Source organism: Hypomesus nipponensis, chromosome 18 (assembly GCF_054491055.1).
Source record: "Hypomesus nipponensis isolate SF chromosome 18, ASM5449105v1, whole genome shotgun sequence".
NCBI classification, from domain to species: domain Eukaryota; kingdom Metazoa; phylum Chordata; class Actinopteri; order Osmeriformes; family Osmeridae; genus Hypomesus; species Hypomesus nipponensis.
In genome coordinates this window covers 13,650,193-13,668,441 of record NC_140378.1, presented here as the reverse complement: position 1 = coordinate 13,668,441, position 18,249 = coordinate 13,650,193, and the positions used below count along the sequence as shown (strand labels likewise).

Below are 18,249 nucleotides of genomic sequence, written 5' to 3'. Positions count from 1 at the left end.
CACACTAGATATACTGGACAGGTTTGGTCGATGGTGGCTTGGATTCAGTGATGTTGCTTCATTCCATTCATGGTTTTCTTGAATGTAGTGCTTGTGTCTGACATTTGGATGGTTCTGTGGCATATACTTTAACTTCAGTTGATCTGAGTATCAAAGCCAGTTTTTTCTGTATCCAGTCCAAACCTCAGACCTGGTGTATTCAAAGCTGGTATATTTAAATCAATTGCTTCAGGCTTTTTGAATCTCTAATCATCTAGCTTACACATACGCAAATTTACAATGTGTTACTTTGATACTACTTTAAAACCCAAGTTAAACAGGGAGATAGCTAGATCTGTGTGGTGGGATTGAGAAAGTTTGAGGAAGGTTATGAATAAGTGTGAATGTGTTTGAGGGGGTTTAGATGATTAGATTGGTAAAATAGCCATCTGCCGATTTTAGCGCCCACTTCTCTAGAGAATGAATCCAAACCATATATTGTTGTCCAATGCACCAAACAGTGCTTCAATGGGTGCCTTGGGACCATGTTGGCAGACGAACCATAAAGCATAACAATGCAAAAGGCAAGAGGTCACAGTAGCAATAGACTACATGCCAGTTATTTATACTAGTGAAGGGGGTACAAATGCCTAGATGTCTCAAGCTTTTGTCTTTGTCCCATGAGAGGAACAGAAAAGGACTTGGATGTAAATAATTACATTTGCAGGTCCTGCCAGTTTAGATTTGAAAGGCAAACAAGTGTTTGAATTGAAGATGCCAAACAACTTTTTTCAGTGTATTTTCTTGAGAAGATTTGACTTTTTATCTACTTTGTCATGAATTGTCATGACTTTTTACTTTATTTACTTATTACCAAAAATGTATTTTATGTGGTGAGTAATGGTTTGTAAAAAGTAAAAAAAATACAATTACAAAAAATGACCACCACAAACCTAGCTCTACCAATGCTCAAGCAATGTGTTTCATGAAATGTTTGACATGCAAAAGACAAATATAGACAAAGTGCTGTTAGAGGTGTAATAGCCAACAACACCATAACATAAAAAATATCAAAATACATTGAAAACCTGGTTTACTCATCTGACATTAGGTTTTTCATGTCGATGTAAATAATACCTTTGCATTAGGGAAATTAACCTGAATGACTGAACTCTTCCTTTGTCCACAGGAAAAATGGAAATTTTATAGGCTCATTATATCTAGAAAACCTCTGTGGAAACTTGGTAAATGTATGAACTGTATGGCTGATGAACACGTACTCCATTATACAGGCTTTATCCTCTGCTTAGTCAGCAGGTGGCTGTCATGGTAGTCAGAGCAGGAAAGTGACAGTGTTGGAATAAAGGGGCTATGTTACTAACCTGTGACCCCGCAGTGAGGTTGCAAGGGTCTCTTTTACCACGAACAAGAACCTGCATGTGAATTCTTACTTTGTGCTCTGTGACCCTAGCGGCTTTGATGCAATATTAATGCTGTGTTTCAGCGTAGACAAAGAAAAGCCTTTTTGTTCCTGTGTTAGTGAAAATAAAGCTGCTTCTGCTCAGATCACATGGGTGGGTTGATCAGGCTATTTTGTAACTGCCAAAAGATTGGTTTAGTAAAATCTTTAGTGCATATATTTTGGATTTTTTTGTTTTCATTTTGCACCCTTCACTGTGATATTCCTTTGTTTCCCTATTCTCATCTAAAATAAAAAGTATTGAGAATAGCTACACACTTTACGAAACCCCTTTTTTACCTAGAAGTTTTTCTCTTTTGTAGTTTATCATCGTGCAATAAACCACAAACTTGGCCACCTATCTAATTATTTAAACATGCCAAATGGTAATTCTTTGTGTCTTCAACCCAGCAGCTGATCCCAGGTGAGAACCCAGACAAACTGCGCCGGGTTGATTCAAACAGGAAGTCCAGAAGCTTCAGCAAACAGCCCAGCACTGGGGACTACTATAAAGCCCTTGGTAGTGACACCACGGAACACCGTGGGAGTAGAAGCATGGCACCCAATGAGGAGGTGAGCATCAGCACATCTTAGTTCTTAGAAGATTCACACAATTACTTTAGGGACCAGAGTTCTTACAAATAGAAATCAGATCCTACAAATTCTATGATCTTTTTTCTCCCAGTTTTACTTATTAATGTTATTCACACAGGGACAGGACATATTGTACCTGCAGTCCAGCATTAGGAGACAAGCATTTGATAACTAAGTTGGTTGCCATGCCCCCAAGGGTGAATTGGCACAAAGATGACCACCCCCTGTAGTGATCAGACTAGTTCATAATAAATGACTTCTAGAAAACTCAAAGCCTAACACGCTTGTCTTTGGTTTGTCCTGGGTGTGGTGCATTAACTATTAGGCCACCGTAGACGGCAGTGTTTACCAGTCTCTCTTAGTAGGTTACATAACCACCAGTGCCCTTGATCTTTTGTTTGCTGCTTTATGTGAGTGCGCCTTCATTTCCATTGGCACTGTAGACCCCTCCCTGTTGTGCAAACTTACCAGGAAACACAATAAAGGTAGCTTGGTACAATTACAAACACAAAGCAGGAGCTAACCAGGAACTCCTACAATGACAGAAAATCCTTAACTTGGCTGTATGTAAATAAACATGTATTCTTCTCAAAGTATTTTATTCAGTTTAAAGATACACTATATTACAATTTCTACAGTGCGAAAATGTTCACCTCCAAAAGTGAATTGTTTCAGAAATATCTGATACAACTATAAATACATTTTAAAATATATGTTCTTATGAATAAAATGGTATTCAAACTTTTGTGTCCACAAAATGTGAACACAGAGACACATACCTATACTGAAATGCTGTCAGTCTGTCAGTGGTTGTCTCTAGGGAATTGGTCATGTAATCTCATGAGTATCGGCAGTGGGGTGTTAAAGGCCACTATTGGTGTAATCTTCATTGAGCCAATCAGGACCTCTGCGGGATGTCGACCCGTCCCAGAGGAGCCCTGGCAGATGGTTCCACATGTAGCCGGGCTAATCAACGTCAGCAGGGCGCGTGCCGCATAGGACCCCTTCTGGACACCACCCTGCCCCTCCTCCACCCAGTTCCACTCAGATGTTAAGGGGGGTTGACTGAAGAGAGGGGGTGTCAATAACTAGCACGCTTCAAAAAAAAAAGGGAGGGGACTTGGGGTTAAATGTCACGGTCCATTAATTTCCCACCAGCTGTGTCATTGCACGCTTGTGGAGTGTGTCATTCAAGGGGAGGGAACAGGGGGCGGTGATATGGGAGGGGGGCTATCATGCTAAGCAACAGATGGCTCCCCCCCTCCCAATACCCCAGAGATACACAGATTAGAACATATTAACTGCATTATAACCAATGGGGCATTATGTCTGTGTGAGTTAAGGGAAGTATCTAATTTGACTGTCATTAGACTGTCAACAGACATCTGTCACCCATAGTGCAATGATCAGGGCCAAGTCAAGCTCTGCTAGAGTTTCAGCTGCCATGCCTCTGCAGGCAGGCTGTATGCACCATTAATTCAGTAACGTGATCATCTTTAGAATTACCATGTAAGAGCAATTTTGACTTTGCACACATGCAAAGATATTGTTGAATTGATTATAGTTCTTGCTGTATTGATAAACTTAAATAAATATGTTGTAAAATATAATAAAATAAAAATGAAACCTATACAGTACAATTTATAATATTAATACAAAATACTTACATGTTATATTTAGATTTTTTTTTATTTTTACATTTTTGTGGTATTGTATTTTGACTATACTTTCTATAGGGCAGAAATCATTCAAATTTTATCTCAACAAAATAGGGTTCTTTATTATTGGAGGAACCCGCAGAAAGCCCAGCCCCCAGCCCTGAAAATGGTACTGCAGAGGAGTTGGTCCCTCCTCCTCCTCCTCCCCCACCACCACTTCCTGCTAGCAATCCAACCCCAGCACCCCCTCCTCCCCCTCCACTACCCTCGGAAATGACCACACATCACTACTCTTCCACAAACAACAACGCCAATCAGCGACGACTGTCATCTTCATCAGGAAGTAAGTGCACCATCACTGGATCCCCCTCTCCTGATATATTCTACATTGCTAAATATGTTCTTGTTACAGCGCCAAAAAACACCAAAAGATTTCCATTGGATCACACTTTGCATTGAGTTTGCCACACCCCTTACTGCAATAAAAATTACAGTTGTTCTCAATAATAGTTTTTTCATTGGGTAAAGATGAGACGAGTCTGTTCCAACTGTTCTAAATAACTGATTACAAATTCATGCCATGGGGCTACCGTTACCTTGAGAACGGGTTTAGAGTTCTGCCATTTCCTTAATTAATTCCTTAACCCTACTTCACTATGTGGCTCTCATGGATGCTGTTCCCTGCTACCCATTTTCCAGCACAGTTAGAAAATAAACAAATGAACAGTCAGTTTTATTCGGTTTGCCATAGCCTCAACTTATCATCAGGTCTGAATTCTAAACACATTATTACAAAAAAATCCTCAACTTGATACTAATTTATCCTTAACAAACACATTTCCACCTGTTCCTCTCCTGCAAAACGAAGTGACTTGTCCTCATGTTGCACCTTCCCCAGTCCCCCTTTTCTGTCATTTCTCTCACTCTGCTCATTCTTTTTCATCCTCTACACCTGTCGTTGTCTTGCAACACATGTCTGTCTGTTTGCCCTTTTTGTTCCTCTTTCTCTCTGCTCACCCATTGACTCTTGCTGCCCTTCAAAGGCAGGACTCTTCCATCTCCTTCCCACTCAGGGGCTGGAGCCCTTAGACCAATAAAGAGTAAGTAGGGGTTAAAGACCTCATGTTGAACCAACAATAACCTCTCGCTTGTCTTCCCCTTATATGACCCGTCTCATACAGAAGTGTACAACATTTAAATTGAAGTATAGTGATGACAGATTGTAACAATGATTGTTTAATTAGTCTGGCAACTAAGGGCATTTGTCTGAGGCTAACCACCTTGTTTCCTACTCCAGAAATGAATAGATAAAGGAAAATGGGTGATAAATGGATAAAGGGTATATATTTATCACCCTAGTATTTAGGGTGTGTCAAGAAGACAGGTGGTCTATTCATTGGAACAAAATAGATTGTTACAACCACCTAATCTACCTAATCCACGAAAGAATGAGAATCATCTTTGTTCTAGACCATGGGTGGGGGGGGGGGGGGGGGGCTAAGCCCCGAATGTTTTCTCTAAAGCTCCGAATCTTTTAGGTTAAAATTTGGGTTGTCATTTTCGGTGGACGTAGTCTAAACCTCGTCCATACATACCTATTTCATGTTAATGTTCTGTAACATTGTAGCGATGGTAACCGATGCTGTCTGCTGTGTCCTGACAACGTTTATCTATCCTAAACCTAGTTATTTTGTGGTCCATTGTGGACGGTTATTTGCCAAATACACTCCTCCTTGTGTTCCACCTTTCATATAGCATTTCTGTTCAAAGTTTACACCCTTTGTCCAAACATAACTCCACACACACTCACACACACACACACATGCAGTTACACACACCATTACTGCATCTTTCACTCCGCTGTATGAAACTGCCCAGTACAATTCTGGATGTAATTTCCTACTTTAAACTGCTGTACAAGAGAAGGAACACTGCGATGAGGATTTGTCTGAACAAAATGGATGATGGTAGGTCTTGTGAAGGTATAACTATTTATAAGGATATGTTGTACATTATCAAGATTTTAATACACATTCTCTTACAAATTTCTGGCTGAAAGTTAACTTCTCCAAGTCACTTCCAATAGGGGCAGACGCCTTCCATTCCGTTTACATTAATCTGTCTGTGCCTTCATCTCAGAGGAGTCAATGATCAAGCACTGTTTGTGTGTCTGTGTGTGGTTAGGACACTATACTCATTAGCCTATTATCCTCACTGACTATATATATATATATATATATATATATATATATATATATATATATATATGTGTGTGTGTGTGTGTGTGTTTGCTGGTGGTGGAGGTGTTTGTTGAGGTAAGTTGCCGGGGTGGGGAAGTAAAGGAGTGTGTGGATCTTAAATCCAGTCCCAGTTTGGCCGCAGCTTCTTGTCAGCACCAATTACCACTGATTCCTTTCGATTTCCTCCAACTGTGATGGGACCTATATAGAAAGCTGCTTTCTTTTTCTCTGGCTGAAGAGAGAGATGGCAGAGAGAGGGTAGAGGTATAGTGCAGAAGGGAACAGAGAGAGAGAAGGGAGGGGGTTAAGAAAGGGGTGGGTGAAGGCGGTAAAGCTTTGTGTACGGTCAGCCTGTTGCCTTTGCTTCGGAGTGCGACAGGTTTTTTGCATCTCCTGTTAGAAATGAATGATTTATAGGAAACTGGGTAGTGAAATTCTGAGGACTATTATATCCAAAAAGTAAGTGATGTATCCATTGATCATTTTATTTATTGGGTTATACATTTGGATATGATTAGTTTTGTTCAGTAAGGGTATAATGAGCAGATTATTTGTATATATGTGTGTATGTATTTTGTGTTTTTATGGCTTTGTAGCAAAATGCTAATTAATTAATTAAATGTGTTTTGTGGAATTAAATGTTAAGGTTTTTCAGGCTTGGAAGTAGATTTTAAAATGTTAAAATATGCTCTATTTTTGCATTATCTGCAATAGACCAGTCTTGTTTTGGCAGCGCAGGATGAACTCTTCCCGCATGGGGACTGTCCTTTGTTTTCAGCTGTCTTCACAATTTTCAAACAAAGTGCTCTTGTTTCAGTATTAACAATGAAGTTTGCAATTAAAGTAACCTGCTTTACAAGCTGTATTCCATATAAGTAGATTAGGATTTGGGTAAAAGAAAGATTAGTTTGTAAGTCCCAATCTGGAGTTTATTATATACAGTTAGCCTCCATAATATGTTGGAAGAGCTTCATAGTCTGTGCATCTTGTTGTGTTTGCTTTAGTTCAATGGTGTGTAGACAACTGTACATGCACTACGTTCTCAGCATCCTGGAATTTTTTATCAGGATAATATATCTCATATATATTTTATTTTTGTCATCTTTACAGAACATTGCCTGGTTTACAGTGGGGAAATATTTTATATATGAAACAGTTCACATTAGTTACCTTAAAAGATGTAGAGCCTCTTTGATTGAGGATGTCATTTTACTCAACATACAGGAATATCCAATACGCTATATTAGTTCCATCTCCCTTGCCTCTCTTTTCATACAGGCTTGAGGTCAGTATTGTTGTCTGACACAGAAGATGAAATATTCAACACTGAAGCTTCTGCCAGTAGCCCAATGTCACTCGCCACCCCACCACCACCACCACCACCCTTCTCTCTCTCTCTTTATCTCTCTCTCCCCATAGTCTCACTTTTCCCTTTCAACTTTTTGTCCCCAGGCACAAAGTCCTTCAACATGATGTCCCCCACTGGAGACAACTCGGAACTGCTGGCCGAGATAAAAGCAGGAAAGAGCTTGAAGCCCACACCTCACACTAAAGGATACACCACTGTCTTCTCCAACAGCGGTCCTCCTGGGAACAACGTAGGTCACCTTTTCTAGCCTCTTCCAACTTCCTGAAGTTTTATGGTAATTGTGTATTGAAGGATGTTTACTCTGAAATAGACTGTAGATCTGAAAAGATTGGATAGTTTTAACCAAGATGGCACAACTTCTGAAGACATTGTGCCAGCTTGGTTAAAGGTTTTTCATTCTTTCGGATCACACATTGCTTAAGCTAAAGCTTGGTGTCTGGACATCTTCAGAACAAGCAGCCAGTGTTAGGTGTGTTAAACCTGGAATAACATGCATTCTATTTCCTAACTAGCTGAACTGTAGGTTGAATGTAGAATTCAAAGGAATTTAGGAGTCTGACTTGATGTAGATTTATCATTATACTTGAAGCATTTTCTGTCAGTGTGGTATCTGGATAAAATCATGTTTTGAAAGTTTTGTGGTTAAGTGATTCTTTATGTGAACTGAAACTGTTAAAATTGATGTGCTACTCTGTTTAAACATACTTTGATTGGCTTGACAACTGTTCCCTTCATTGGTTAATTGAGAAACAATACCTCCTTTGACTAGTTCATTCACAGACTCCATTTAGTTTTATATCTTTGTTGCATAAGAAGCAGTCAGTAGCCAATATCCTTCATAAGCAGATCAGATTCATGAACAATGGTTGTTCAGTCATTCAGCTGAATCGTCAGCAAGCACCTCTCCCCCAGAAAAACTTACAGGTATAGGACCTTTACACTCATCTGGAACATCTGCTATTACATTACTCATTATAAACATGCTTTGAATACATATGTTTTAAAGTGTTCCATTGTCCAGGGGAACATGACCACAACCATTTTAACAGATGACAATATAGCCATTTATTCTTGATGACTCATAGGAGGGGAAATGTCGACTGAATCAACATGTCACTTGATCGAGGCATAGATGCTGTTGAATGTGCACTCTGTCACTGTGGGGACTAAGTGAGGGCTAACCGGAGGACCTGACACCAGCCATTGTTCTCCTTGCAGCACAGTTTGCCTTCATGGCTGATTGCATAACACTGAGTCAGACCAAAACTGCCACTCAACAAACTGAAAATTAATAAGCATTTCATACCAGTGCTGTTTTGTTAGCGTAGGCGTTGTCCTTTTAATTGACATGAGAAGAATCAAACAAACTTGATGAACCAATCGTTTCATTAGACAAGGACCTCCAGCCTGGCTAGTGTTAAAGACAACTCCTGAATGATGAACTCTGAGGATGTGTGGTTTGTTTTAATCGCTCTTGATATGATTTAAAATTGTATCAAAATTCAAAATACAGCATTTATTACTTAGTTGTTATTCTTTGTCTCTACCAAAAACCCATTTTCATTGCTCTTGTTCTTGTTGGAAGTGTTAGTGTTAGTGTTAGTGTTTGTTTTCATGCAAAACAATTTGACATTAAACCGACAGTAGGCAAACCACAGCTCTAACATCTTCTTCACATCCCATCTTCTTTCCTCTTGTTCCCTGTCATACAGGGTGGTAGCACTCCATCCCCACCAGAGACCCGCACGGCCAGCCCTTCCACCAAGCCGTCATCACCCCCTCCATCCACCACCGACATAACGACCCCACCTAAAACTCCCAGCCCAGTGGGCCCTGGCATGCCCAGGACCCTCTCCAGCTCCATGAGCTACGAGCAGCTGCCGTCGTCAGCAGTCCTGAATGGGACAAGCGGTGGGGCAGAGGCAGGACTGGGCCAGCCCCGGAAGACCAGCCTAGTGGATGTGGAAGCGCTGGTGCCTACCCACGATGAACAGGGGAGAGCAATCCCTGAGTGGAAGAGGCAGGTGATGGTGCGCAAACTGCAGGTCAAGATGCAAGAGGAGGAAGAACACAAGCGCAAGGTAGGTGTGGCCGAGGGGGATGTGTGAGATATGGATTCAGCTCTCCGGTTTATGCTGCTGCTTTTGCATCCTGAGAACATTTGATCTGGCACCCAAAATCTGATCTGGCAATTTACAGCATGAAGAGGATGGCTGAAATTTGTATTTGCTTGTGTGTGTGTTTGTGTGTGGTTTGTTTGAATGCTTATTGAAAACTTGAAAGACTACAGTGTACTTAAAAAAAATATTAAGGAAGTAGTTCATGCATATTAGTCGCAAATGTCATGAGGAAATTCTGCTGTTGGGGCCCTCCCTGCACTGTTGACATTCATTTTAGGTATTGCTCAAATTCAGTCTGTAGTCCACCATGGTTTTCTTATCCCTGATTAACCTGCAATTTACCGTAAATTTGGTATCTAATCTTTGCAACTGATTAATTTGGATGAATCAAACCTCAAAATACACTATTCTGTATCCGCTCAGCATGTTGTACGCTGTGTGGAGCTGGATTGTGAATTTCCACTCCTTGCTGTTGTTGATAAAGGTACGATGAAGTAGAGAAACCATATCTCTGAGTGTACACTACAGGTACTTAATGTAGCCCCTTATCTGATTACTTACCTTTTGAACTGTTCCACGGTTCTGAATTGTGTGTGCATGTTTTTGTGTGTTTGGATTTGACTTGTGTGGTGAACTCAGGCTCTGGAGAGTGTTGTGAAGCTGATACTTACAAGCTACAGTGCTCATCCCAGCACTAGCCCTTGAGCAAAGAAGACCAGTCTAATCATTTGATAGTGTGGGCTAGGGCTTGGTGATGGAGCTCTGCAACTCTAAGTGTTTACATGCTGATTCAGTGGTGTGATACTAGGCCCATTACACTACAATTCAGTGTTCACAGTCCATGTCATCTCTGTTTCTGTAGATGCATTTTTGGGGTGTCCATTTAAAATAATGACCAAGTTCCTTATAAAATCCAAAAGTCAAGGCCTGTAAAAAAAAACATAAAGTACATCTCACATATTTGTTAATAAAATACTTAAATAGACATAGCTTTGATTTTATTTGTCACCATTATCGTAGGGTTTACATTCAAAAAGTGACATAGTGAAATAAATCAACTTTCACTTGAAGGTAAACATTGTTAGTGATAAGGGTAGATTTAGTAAGAATGTTTGGATAATGTGTTGTCCATGACTACACTTAGACTGTGTTTCATCTAGGCTTAATGCTTTTCTTTTTAATAGACTTTTGGTCTATTAATAACAATGAATAACAAGTTTACGGTAAACACCCAGCCATGAGTTAAGAGCACATAAACATAAACCTCACCCAGTAATATTCAACAAGCTGTTAATGGTGATTTTCCACACTGCTTTCATAAAGAGTCACCTAATCAAAGTGTTTTGAAGCTTGTGATGAGGCAGTGCCATTGCACCACTAAATCCATGTAAATCCTGTGTACCAAGGAAACATTGCACATACATTGTGTGTGTACAACCAGGAACTGCAAGTTGAAGGAATCCTCCCTTCCCTCCTTTTCTGTTGTGTTTTGGTCTCCCTTGACCTCTGATCTAGTTTGCTGCCAGTGGACACTACCAGCCACAAGAGTGGCACTACTCTCACGTCCACAATGCCATCCTGGGCCCTTTTGGAGAGCTGATGACTGAAGATGACCTCATCCGTATTGAGAAACAAATTGAGAACTTGCAGGTTATGCACAAAGTCACAGAGGTGGAGAAGGAGCTGGAAGAGCTGGAGCGAGAGCTTCAGCAGCTCCTTCCTGTGTCTGCTGCTCTCAACCAGGAGCACTTCTCAGTGAACCCCAAGCAAGTCCATGGGCAGGCAGAGGATCTACCTGCCTGGTGCAGCAAGATATCCACCCTGCTCAAGAGCATGGCTATCCTCCTTGCCACCCTCGGAGGCAAAGAAATAGACATCTTGGATATGATATCCCCTGGGTATTCCTCAGCAGAAACGAAAAGCATGAAGACTGGACAGACAATCCCAGCAGGGCCTGTTACATCGGGAGTTATGGGGCGATCTCAGTCCTTCTCCACCAGGGAGGAAGTGGAGAAAGAGATCAAGCAATGTGGTGTCTCGGTTAAGAACCTCAAAGCCAACTATGAAATCCAGACTCAGTCTCAGTTTGCTGATGACAAAGCAAACAGGGTATACATGCGCAAGAGATCTCTCCCTGTACTAAGTGAATCTAGCTACCACCCTGAACCTATTCAGGAGGATGAGTACCAATTCTCCCCAACAGCCCTCCAGTCGTCTGCCAATGAAATCTTGACTCCAGTGCAAGAGTCCCCCTTACCTCTGGTGGAGGAACCTCTGATTACGCCATCTCATGCACACCTTACGCACACATGTGAAATAATCCCTCAGCCAGATGAATTCAGCCAGGTATTATCTGCAGACCCCATTTTAAATCATGAGCAGCTCACCAGGAGCTTGGAAGTGCAGACAGACCTAAGTTATGTCCAGGAATGCATTGAGATGAGGAAGGAGAGGATTGTGTTTTTGTTCCTGGAGCATTGGCGTAAGTATACCCTCTCAGAGTCTTACAGGCCGAAGTACATTGGTAGACGAGGAAGTCACCTGGGAGTGGGACTTGAAGAATTTAACCAATTCAGTGCGGAGATGGAAGGAGACATGCAGAGTCAGGATGACATGCTCCTCCTCTTCATGAAGTCAAAACAGGTGGTGGGGAATCTGATTGGCCACTGGAGAAATATCATGAGTCAGGTGCCGACTCGTCAGATCCGGCGCCTCAGCCGCGCCCAGATGATCTACTGGCCGGAGCACTTCCTGCCTCACATTAACGGGGCTCCCGTCAGTTACGAGAGCTTGACCTTGGACCTCTTCATGCTGGGCTATTTCCAGCTCCTTGAGATGAACATTTCTAGAAGTGAGCGCAAGTTCCGGCACTTGTTGTGCTATGAAATGTTTGACCGTCTTGGCAGTCATAAATGGGAAGTTATTCGCCAGTTCCATCGGGAGGTCATGGAGGAAATTGAACGAGGAAAGAGGGACTGGGCAGACGGGTTTGAAGACATTAAGCTGAAGTACTTTGGAGACTCAGTTGATGGAGGTGGAATGATGACAGCCTCCCTATTCTCAATGTCTCCTGACTTACCTATAAAACCAACCCCTGAGCCTCCATCAGCACTACCTGCAGATCGTGAACCACCTCCCCCTCCTTCACATCCTCCACCCCCTCCACCACCCACACACCCTGCCCCTCCTCCACCTCAACCAGAACCTCCCGTGTCACCACCTCAGGACCCTATGCAGGAAAGTGTTGAGCGCATTGAACAGAGCAGCACTTTGAAGGACAGCTTGCCAGAAAATGCTCAGGATAACCTTAAAACCACTGATCCGATGGAAGAGCCACTGAAGCCTTTGCAGTCTGAAAGGGAAAGTGCAATGCAGGATATTGTTACAAAAGACACACTGCAACATTCTGCACAGGAAAGTGTACAAAACTCAACAGGACAGGTCATTACACCCCATGACTCAACACAGAGTGCTGTCCAGACACCGGTGGAAGTCAGTCCACCTGTCACAGTGAAGGTCACCGAAGAGACATGTGTGCATAAACCTGCACCCAGGGAAGAACCTAACGAGGACTCTATCAAACTGATCTATGAGCTAAAAGAGTTTAGTAACGAAGAGATCATCAGGTACATCGACCGCAGCTTTGCCTTCTGGAAGGAAAAGGAAGCAGAGCTTTTTGATATCTGACCACCATTGGTGGATGGTTAACAAATACCGTATGGGAAAGGGTCAAAGCATGTTGCTTATGACTGGATTAAGCAGACATGGAAGCACTGAAGGTTAGGGAAACCAGTTTCCTTAATAGGTTATGCAGAGGAGGTAAGCTTAATCTTGGTGTTATTTTTTTGGACCAAAGGTGGTGAGTACTGAGATGTGATCAGTAAACCAAGTGTATCTGGTATGTTCTCAGATAGATGACTGTCAGATCACCTCAGTAAATGCAGACTAGTGGATGACTCGTACATGAGATGGAATTGGATTGTTCCCATGAACATTGCAACAGGCCGCTAGGCCTTCGGTTTGTAATTTCCATGTTGTGATGGAATTTAATTTATTATATGAGGTTATGTCTATTATTATAGGCACTGGATTGGGAAATAACAAAACAAAACAAAACCTCTCAATCAAAAAAAAAACTGGGCCAGGGTATTTTTTAAATAAAGATATATACTTTCACTTAGTCATGTTTCTATTCATTATGCCAGTATAAAATATCTTAAAAGTGGATATTGGACATTTCCGTGTCAGAATAAGGAGATATTTCTTGAAAGGTAATGTATGCATCTTGTGAGAATCTATTAATGTATTATATTAGTTCATTGTTTTTCTTAAAGGATAAGGTCATTTGAGGTGTTCTTGTCTGATGTATATTTTCCCTAGACACAACATGGTCTTTCTGTATTGAGTACATTGAAGCTGAAATCATAAAAACATTGCATTATGTAAAGGTACATATGAATCGTATATGACTATAACAGTAATCCCTGATAGCCATGCATTTCATCATTTTACGACTGATATATGACAAACACACATTATTTGCTACTTGCATGACCTCGAGCAACAAAGTAGGTCCTCAGTATTAGGTTCTACTGTTTTAGGTTATCTAGTGACTAACACGCTCTTTCTACATTCTGTGATCTTATCAAAATAGAATATTTAGCTTTGAGACTAGTTTCCGGAGATGTAATGATTTAAGTGGAGTGTGTCATGTGCAAGTCAGTATGCCTTTGTAATTGTGATTTTTCAACAACAAATCCAATTTGAATTTACACCATCAGAACGTTAACTGACTTGTTGCTGAGTGTTCCATATAGCAGGGGTTCTCAAACCTTTTGGGGCCAGGGGAGAACATTTTCCAAGGACCCCCCCATAATTGTGACACCCATTCAGCATACCTTTTTGCTCTTAAAAGGACACTATAGTCTTGTTTTATTGGTGCAAATGGTCCCCATCTGTAGATTATTATATGTTTTCACTTTTTAATGATACAGTAACATTTTATAATTTATGGCAAATTATTTCACGGACCCCCTGGCTATGGTTGGTGGACCCCTAGGGCCCCACTTTGAGAACCACTGCCATATAGTTCAGAAGTTGTATTTATATACTTTTTTGTATCATAACATAACACAATATATGATTTATTAGTAATGCTTTTTTTGTTTATCATCAAACTTTTTCATCTCAAAGTGTGTTTCTGGAAGTTTTTATGCATTTCTTAGATTATCTGTTCAACAATAAAGGTTTGGGACATTCTTTACGCAGGTCGATGGTAACATCTCCACAATTAACAGATGTGTTAACCGTTGTAGTAATCTAATAAGTCAGACTCTTGCAAATACTTGGGTTTGTTAAAGATAAATGTTTACTTCCACAAAATTATATCCTCCTCACTTTTAAATTACAACATCTTAATGAATGTTTCTACCGTAATCCACCACCACAACAGTCATGACAGAACAGACACATTTTCTCATAGTGTCTCTCACTAACATCCAGAATACACCAAATAACCCTCTTAGTGTGGCCAGCTGTCATGCTAGTGCTGGCTTACTGGAGCTATAAGAAGGTTGCTCTGAATCCTGATCTACTTTTGGCTTATCATTCAGATTTGGGCGGCAGATTGTCCTATACATAGACGTCAGCACAGGTTAGAGTCAACACTTAAAGATATTGGTCATTCCAGAAAACAATACTTGACCCAACCACTCAAATGTAAATAGTGGGTATTCATTTTAAGGGAAATGTTAGTTTCTTCAGAATAAATATGCTATTCTTGTTTACGGACACAGTGCAATTATAGTAGAGACAGTGAACTAACAAATGACAGATAGCATAAAATACATGGATTTTTTGAGTAGCAATTCAACTTATGCTTTATTTTCAATAGAATATACTGAATATGGCCTGCACAAAGTTGTCTAACAGATCGATAAACAACTGTGTATAAACAATTTAACAACAATAGATATCATTTATTTTTATCACTATTATAAAATATGTCTTAGACTTACTTTCCTGGTGACTGTTTTTATATCTTTTGCCACTTTGATTTGCTTTCATCCAACTCTATAATTCCCAGGGGAATCATTAAACATGCAATGTGTAGATAACGTTACCTGTATACTATTGACTAGTGAAATGGTTTTCTGGGTGGAATTGGGAAGGGGGTAATGTATCTGCTGTGAAGCAAAGATAAGACATCCAAGATGGCTCCCCTCTCTCTTTTGGACCCACCTCTGATTACAACCTTAGAGAGAGGAGAGGATCCAGTTGCAGGTGTGTGTGTGTCCTGTCTGGGATGGCCTGACACTGTGTTTAAGGAGTCGTTTTTATACATGGATGATGTACTAAATCATACAACATTCCATCTGTGGTCCAAGTCTGGACAGTTAGTTATGTTTCTGTCATTCATTTATCTGTGTGAATGTGAAAGTCATATGTGAAACTATATGACTGGTGTGACGAAGAGATAATTGAGAATGCTCGGCTAAAAAGTAGATGAAGATATTGATTAATTATTTGACTGTGTGCCTAAATTATTATTACCTGAGTTAAATGTCTGGAACTTAGGGGATGGTAAGGTGCTATGTGTGACAATGTAGTGTTGACGGTGTTGAACATTTAGCCATGATATTGGGATCATATTAAATGGGCTGGTGACTGATGTATTGGTACCTGTCTCTTTCACCACCCGCAGGTTGATGAGGAGGCGGCCCGACTGGCATCCATGCCTGCATGGCGGAGGGACATCATGAAGAAGAAACTTGATGATGAGAAGTGAGTGAGAGGCGGTGCCAGCCATCCCATCCTCAGCCTCTCACAGTGTCTGTTCCCCACTTTCTCTCATTTCACCTCATGCTGTTGTGCTTTATTTTTTCTCCCCTCTGCCATGCCTACTGTTCTTATATTTGTGTTCTAATCTGAGCTGTATGTTTATATTCACAGCTACCTTCTTTGTCAACGTATATCTTTTTTTCCTTTTTTGACTGCAGCAAATGAACCTGACGTATGACTTATTCCCATCTGCTTTGTGTAGAATATCATGTATTAATCCACAATTATCTAAATTTCTTTCTGCGCTTACCTTCTCCGGGTCGGGCAGGGAACAAAAGAGGTGAGAAACATGTTATATTTTGTATTTCTATATATTTTTTACTTTGTAAAGTGAATACACTATCAAAACACTGTTTATTCTTTTTACTAAAAGGCATTACATGTTTCTTGATTTTGAATTAAATTATGTTAATTTGGGAACAAGGTTTCCAATTTTTTGGTCAGCCATTTTAGGCTTCTTATGTCAGGTGAAACATCAACTCATTGGTGGTACCTTGTTAAGGTGGTTCTGTTAATGAAATATTCAATACTGATAAGGAAAGCCATGTGTTCAGTTACCTTTCAATACAAATTGAATGATTCTTGTTTTCTTGTGCTTCTTTCATATTTGTGCATTCAGAAAAGAACAGGAGCAAGCGAAAATGGCCAAGGAATCTGAGGAGAAGACAGAGCTTGAGCGAATACGGACCCTAGGTTACGACGAGACCAAGTTGGCACCGTGGCAACGACAGATCATCCTAAAGAAAGGGGACATAGCAAAACAGTAGAACACCCTCTCAAGCTTGTAAAGCCCTCCATACTCCCTACCATCATTTCCCAAGCCCTGCGCCTTCATCAATCATCCCTCCCCCATGCTAGTGGGGGGAATGCATAGGCCTCTCCATTACAACCATAGCTAATCAGGACCATGCTACAGTTGCCACTACTATGCATGCTTTGCAGCTTGGCCAGCCTGACAGAGCTGGACCCCCACGATGGTCTTCTGGACACACTATTAATAGGATATTATTAGTTGTGTCTGATTCAAAGGACTACATTAGCATGTTGAATAGATGCTCCCCTTTTTTCTTTGCTAAAATCATACTTATCCAAACTGTATGAATATCCTTAGTGTTTAATCATATCAAGATACACTATTAGCTTTACCTACTTGATGTTATTTTACATGGTCGTAGGTTATTACATTTCTACACATTACCACATATTAGCACAATTTTGTATACCAGTTGGATAGGTGGAACAGATTAAGAATTTTAGTTTTTAACTACCATTGTCTGGAGATTAAATAAATGTTTCATGGTTCCTTATCATCTGTCACACACACAAACTAATAAATTGTGAACTGAAAGGAGTTCTAGTTTATGTTTGTTTGGAAAGTGTCATGGTAAACAGGCTTGCTAGGAAAAATCTGCTGCAGGTGTTGTATTGTTAATTGATAATGTAGAAAGTTGCAACTGGGACACTGCCATAGAGATTTATATCTATGGTCTCAACATAAAAGCTATTTCGTATTTAGCTTGTGTAGCACTGTCTGGATGATCTCTAGTCTAACCTGCCAGAAATGTTATGCTTTGAAGTGGTCTCAACACATCCAGAAATAATTTATGGGGCTCCTTTTTATAGTCATTCTTTGAAAATGTCAAATGTCTCTTGTAACTATGAAATAGTTAAGGTTCATTTGACTTATATCAAACTTTGTCTCATTTTGAATTAATCATATTGAGCAAATAGCCCATCTATATTTTTCAATTAATTTCTTTAAATGTTAAGTTATTGTGACCATTGTGAATGTTGTGCGTTTTGTGTCTTATGGATATCAAATGTATTATTCCGAAAGTAAAGTCCAATACTCTCAAGGGAATTTATTACTTCCCAATATGCCAAGGAGAGAGGATATGTTTTAAAATCGACAATATAATTCAGCAAGAAGAAAGGAATTTATTGGATGTGGGAACAATTAAATCATCAAAGACCACATGGCACAATGAGT

The 18,249-nt window shown here is 40.4% G+C and overlaps 2 protein-coding genes across 3 annotated transcripts in view; both read left to right on the top strand.

Moving 5' to 3' along the window:
- espn (espin) overlaps nucleotides 1-17,551 on the top strand; it is a 30,664-nt gene extending 13,113 nt beyond the window's left edge. The window contains exons 8-15 of one of the 2 annotated variants that reach the window (XM_084680528.1): nucleotides 1,850-2,011; nucleotides 3,805-4,033; nucleotides 4,734-4,790; nucleotides 7,383-7,528; nucleotides 9,012-9,380; nucleotides 16,123-16,202; nucleotides 16,519-16,539; nucleotides 16,879-17,551. In XM_084680528.1, coding sequence (XP_084536654.1) covers nucleotides 1,850-2,011; nucleotides 3,805-4,033; nucleotides 4,734-4,790; nucleotides 7,383-7,528; nucleotides 9,012-9,380; nucleotides 16,123-16,202; nucleotides 16,519-16,539; nucleotides 16,879-17,026 — 1,212 coding nt within the window. In that variant the 3' untranslated portion in view covers nucleotides 17,027-17,551. Of the gene's footprint in view, nucleotides 1-1,849; nucleotides 2,012-3,804; nucleotides 4,034-4,733; nucleotides 4,791-7,382; nucleotides 7,529-9,011; nucleotides 9,381-16,122; nucleotides 16,203-16,517; nucleotides 16,540-16,878 lie in introns of both variants that reach the window. The other variant, XM_084680529.1, reaches the window with a different exon arrangement.
- On the top strand, nucleotides 11,004-13,106 carry LOC146252273 (espin-like protein). The gene has a single exon (XM_084680527.1). The coding sequence runs from the start codon at nucleotides 11,019-11,021 to the stop codon at nucleotides 13,104-13,106; it is 2,088 nt and encodes a 695-aa protein (XP_084536653.1). The 5' UTR covers nucleotides 11,004-11,018.
- Nucleotides 17,552-18,249: the final 698 nt, after the last annotated feature.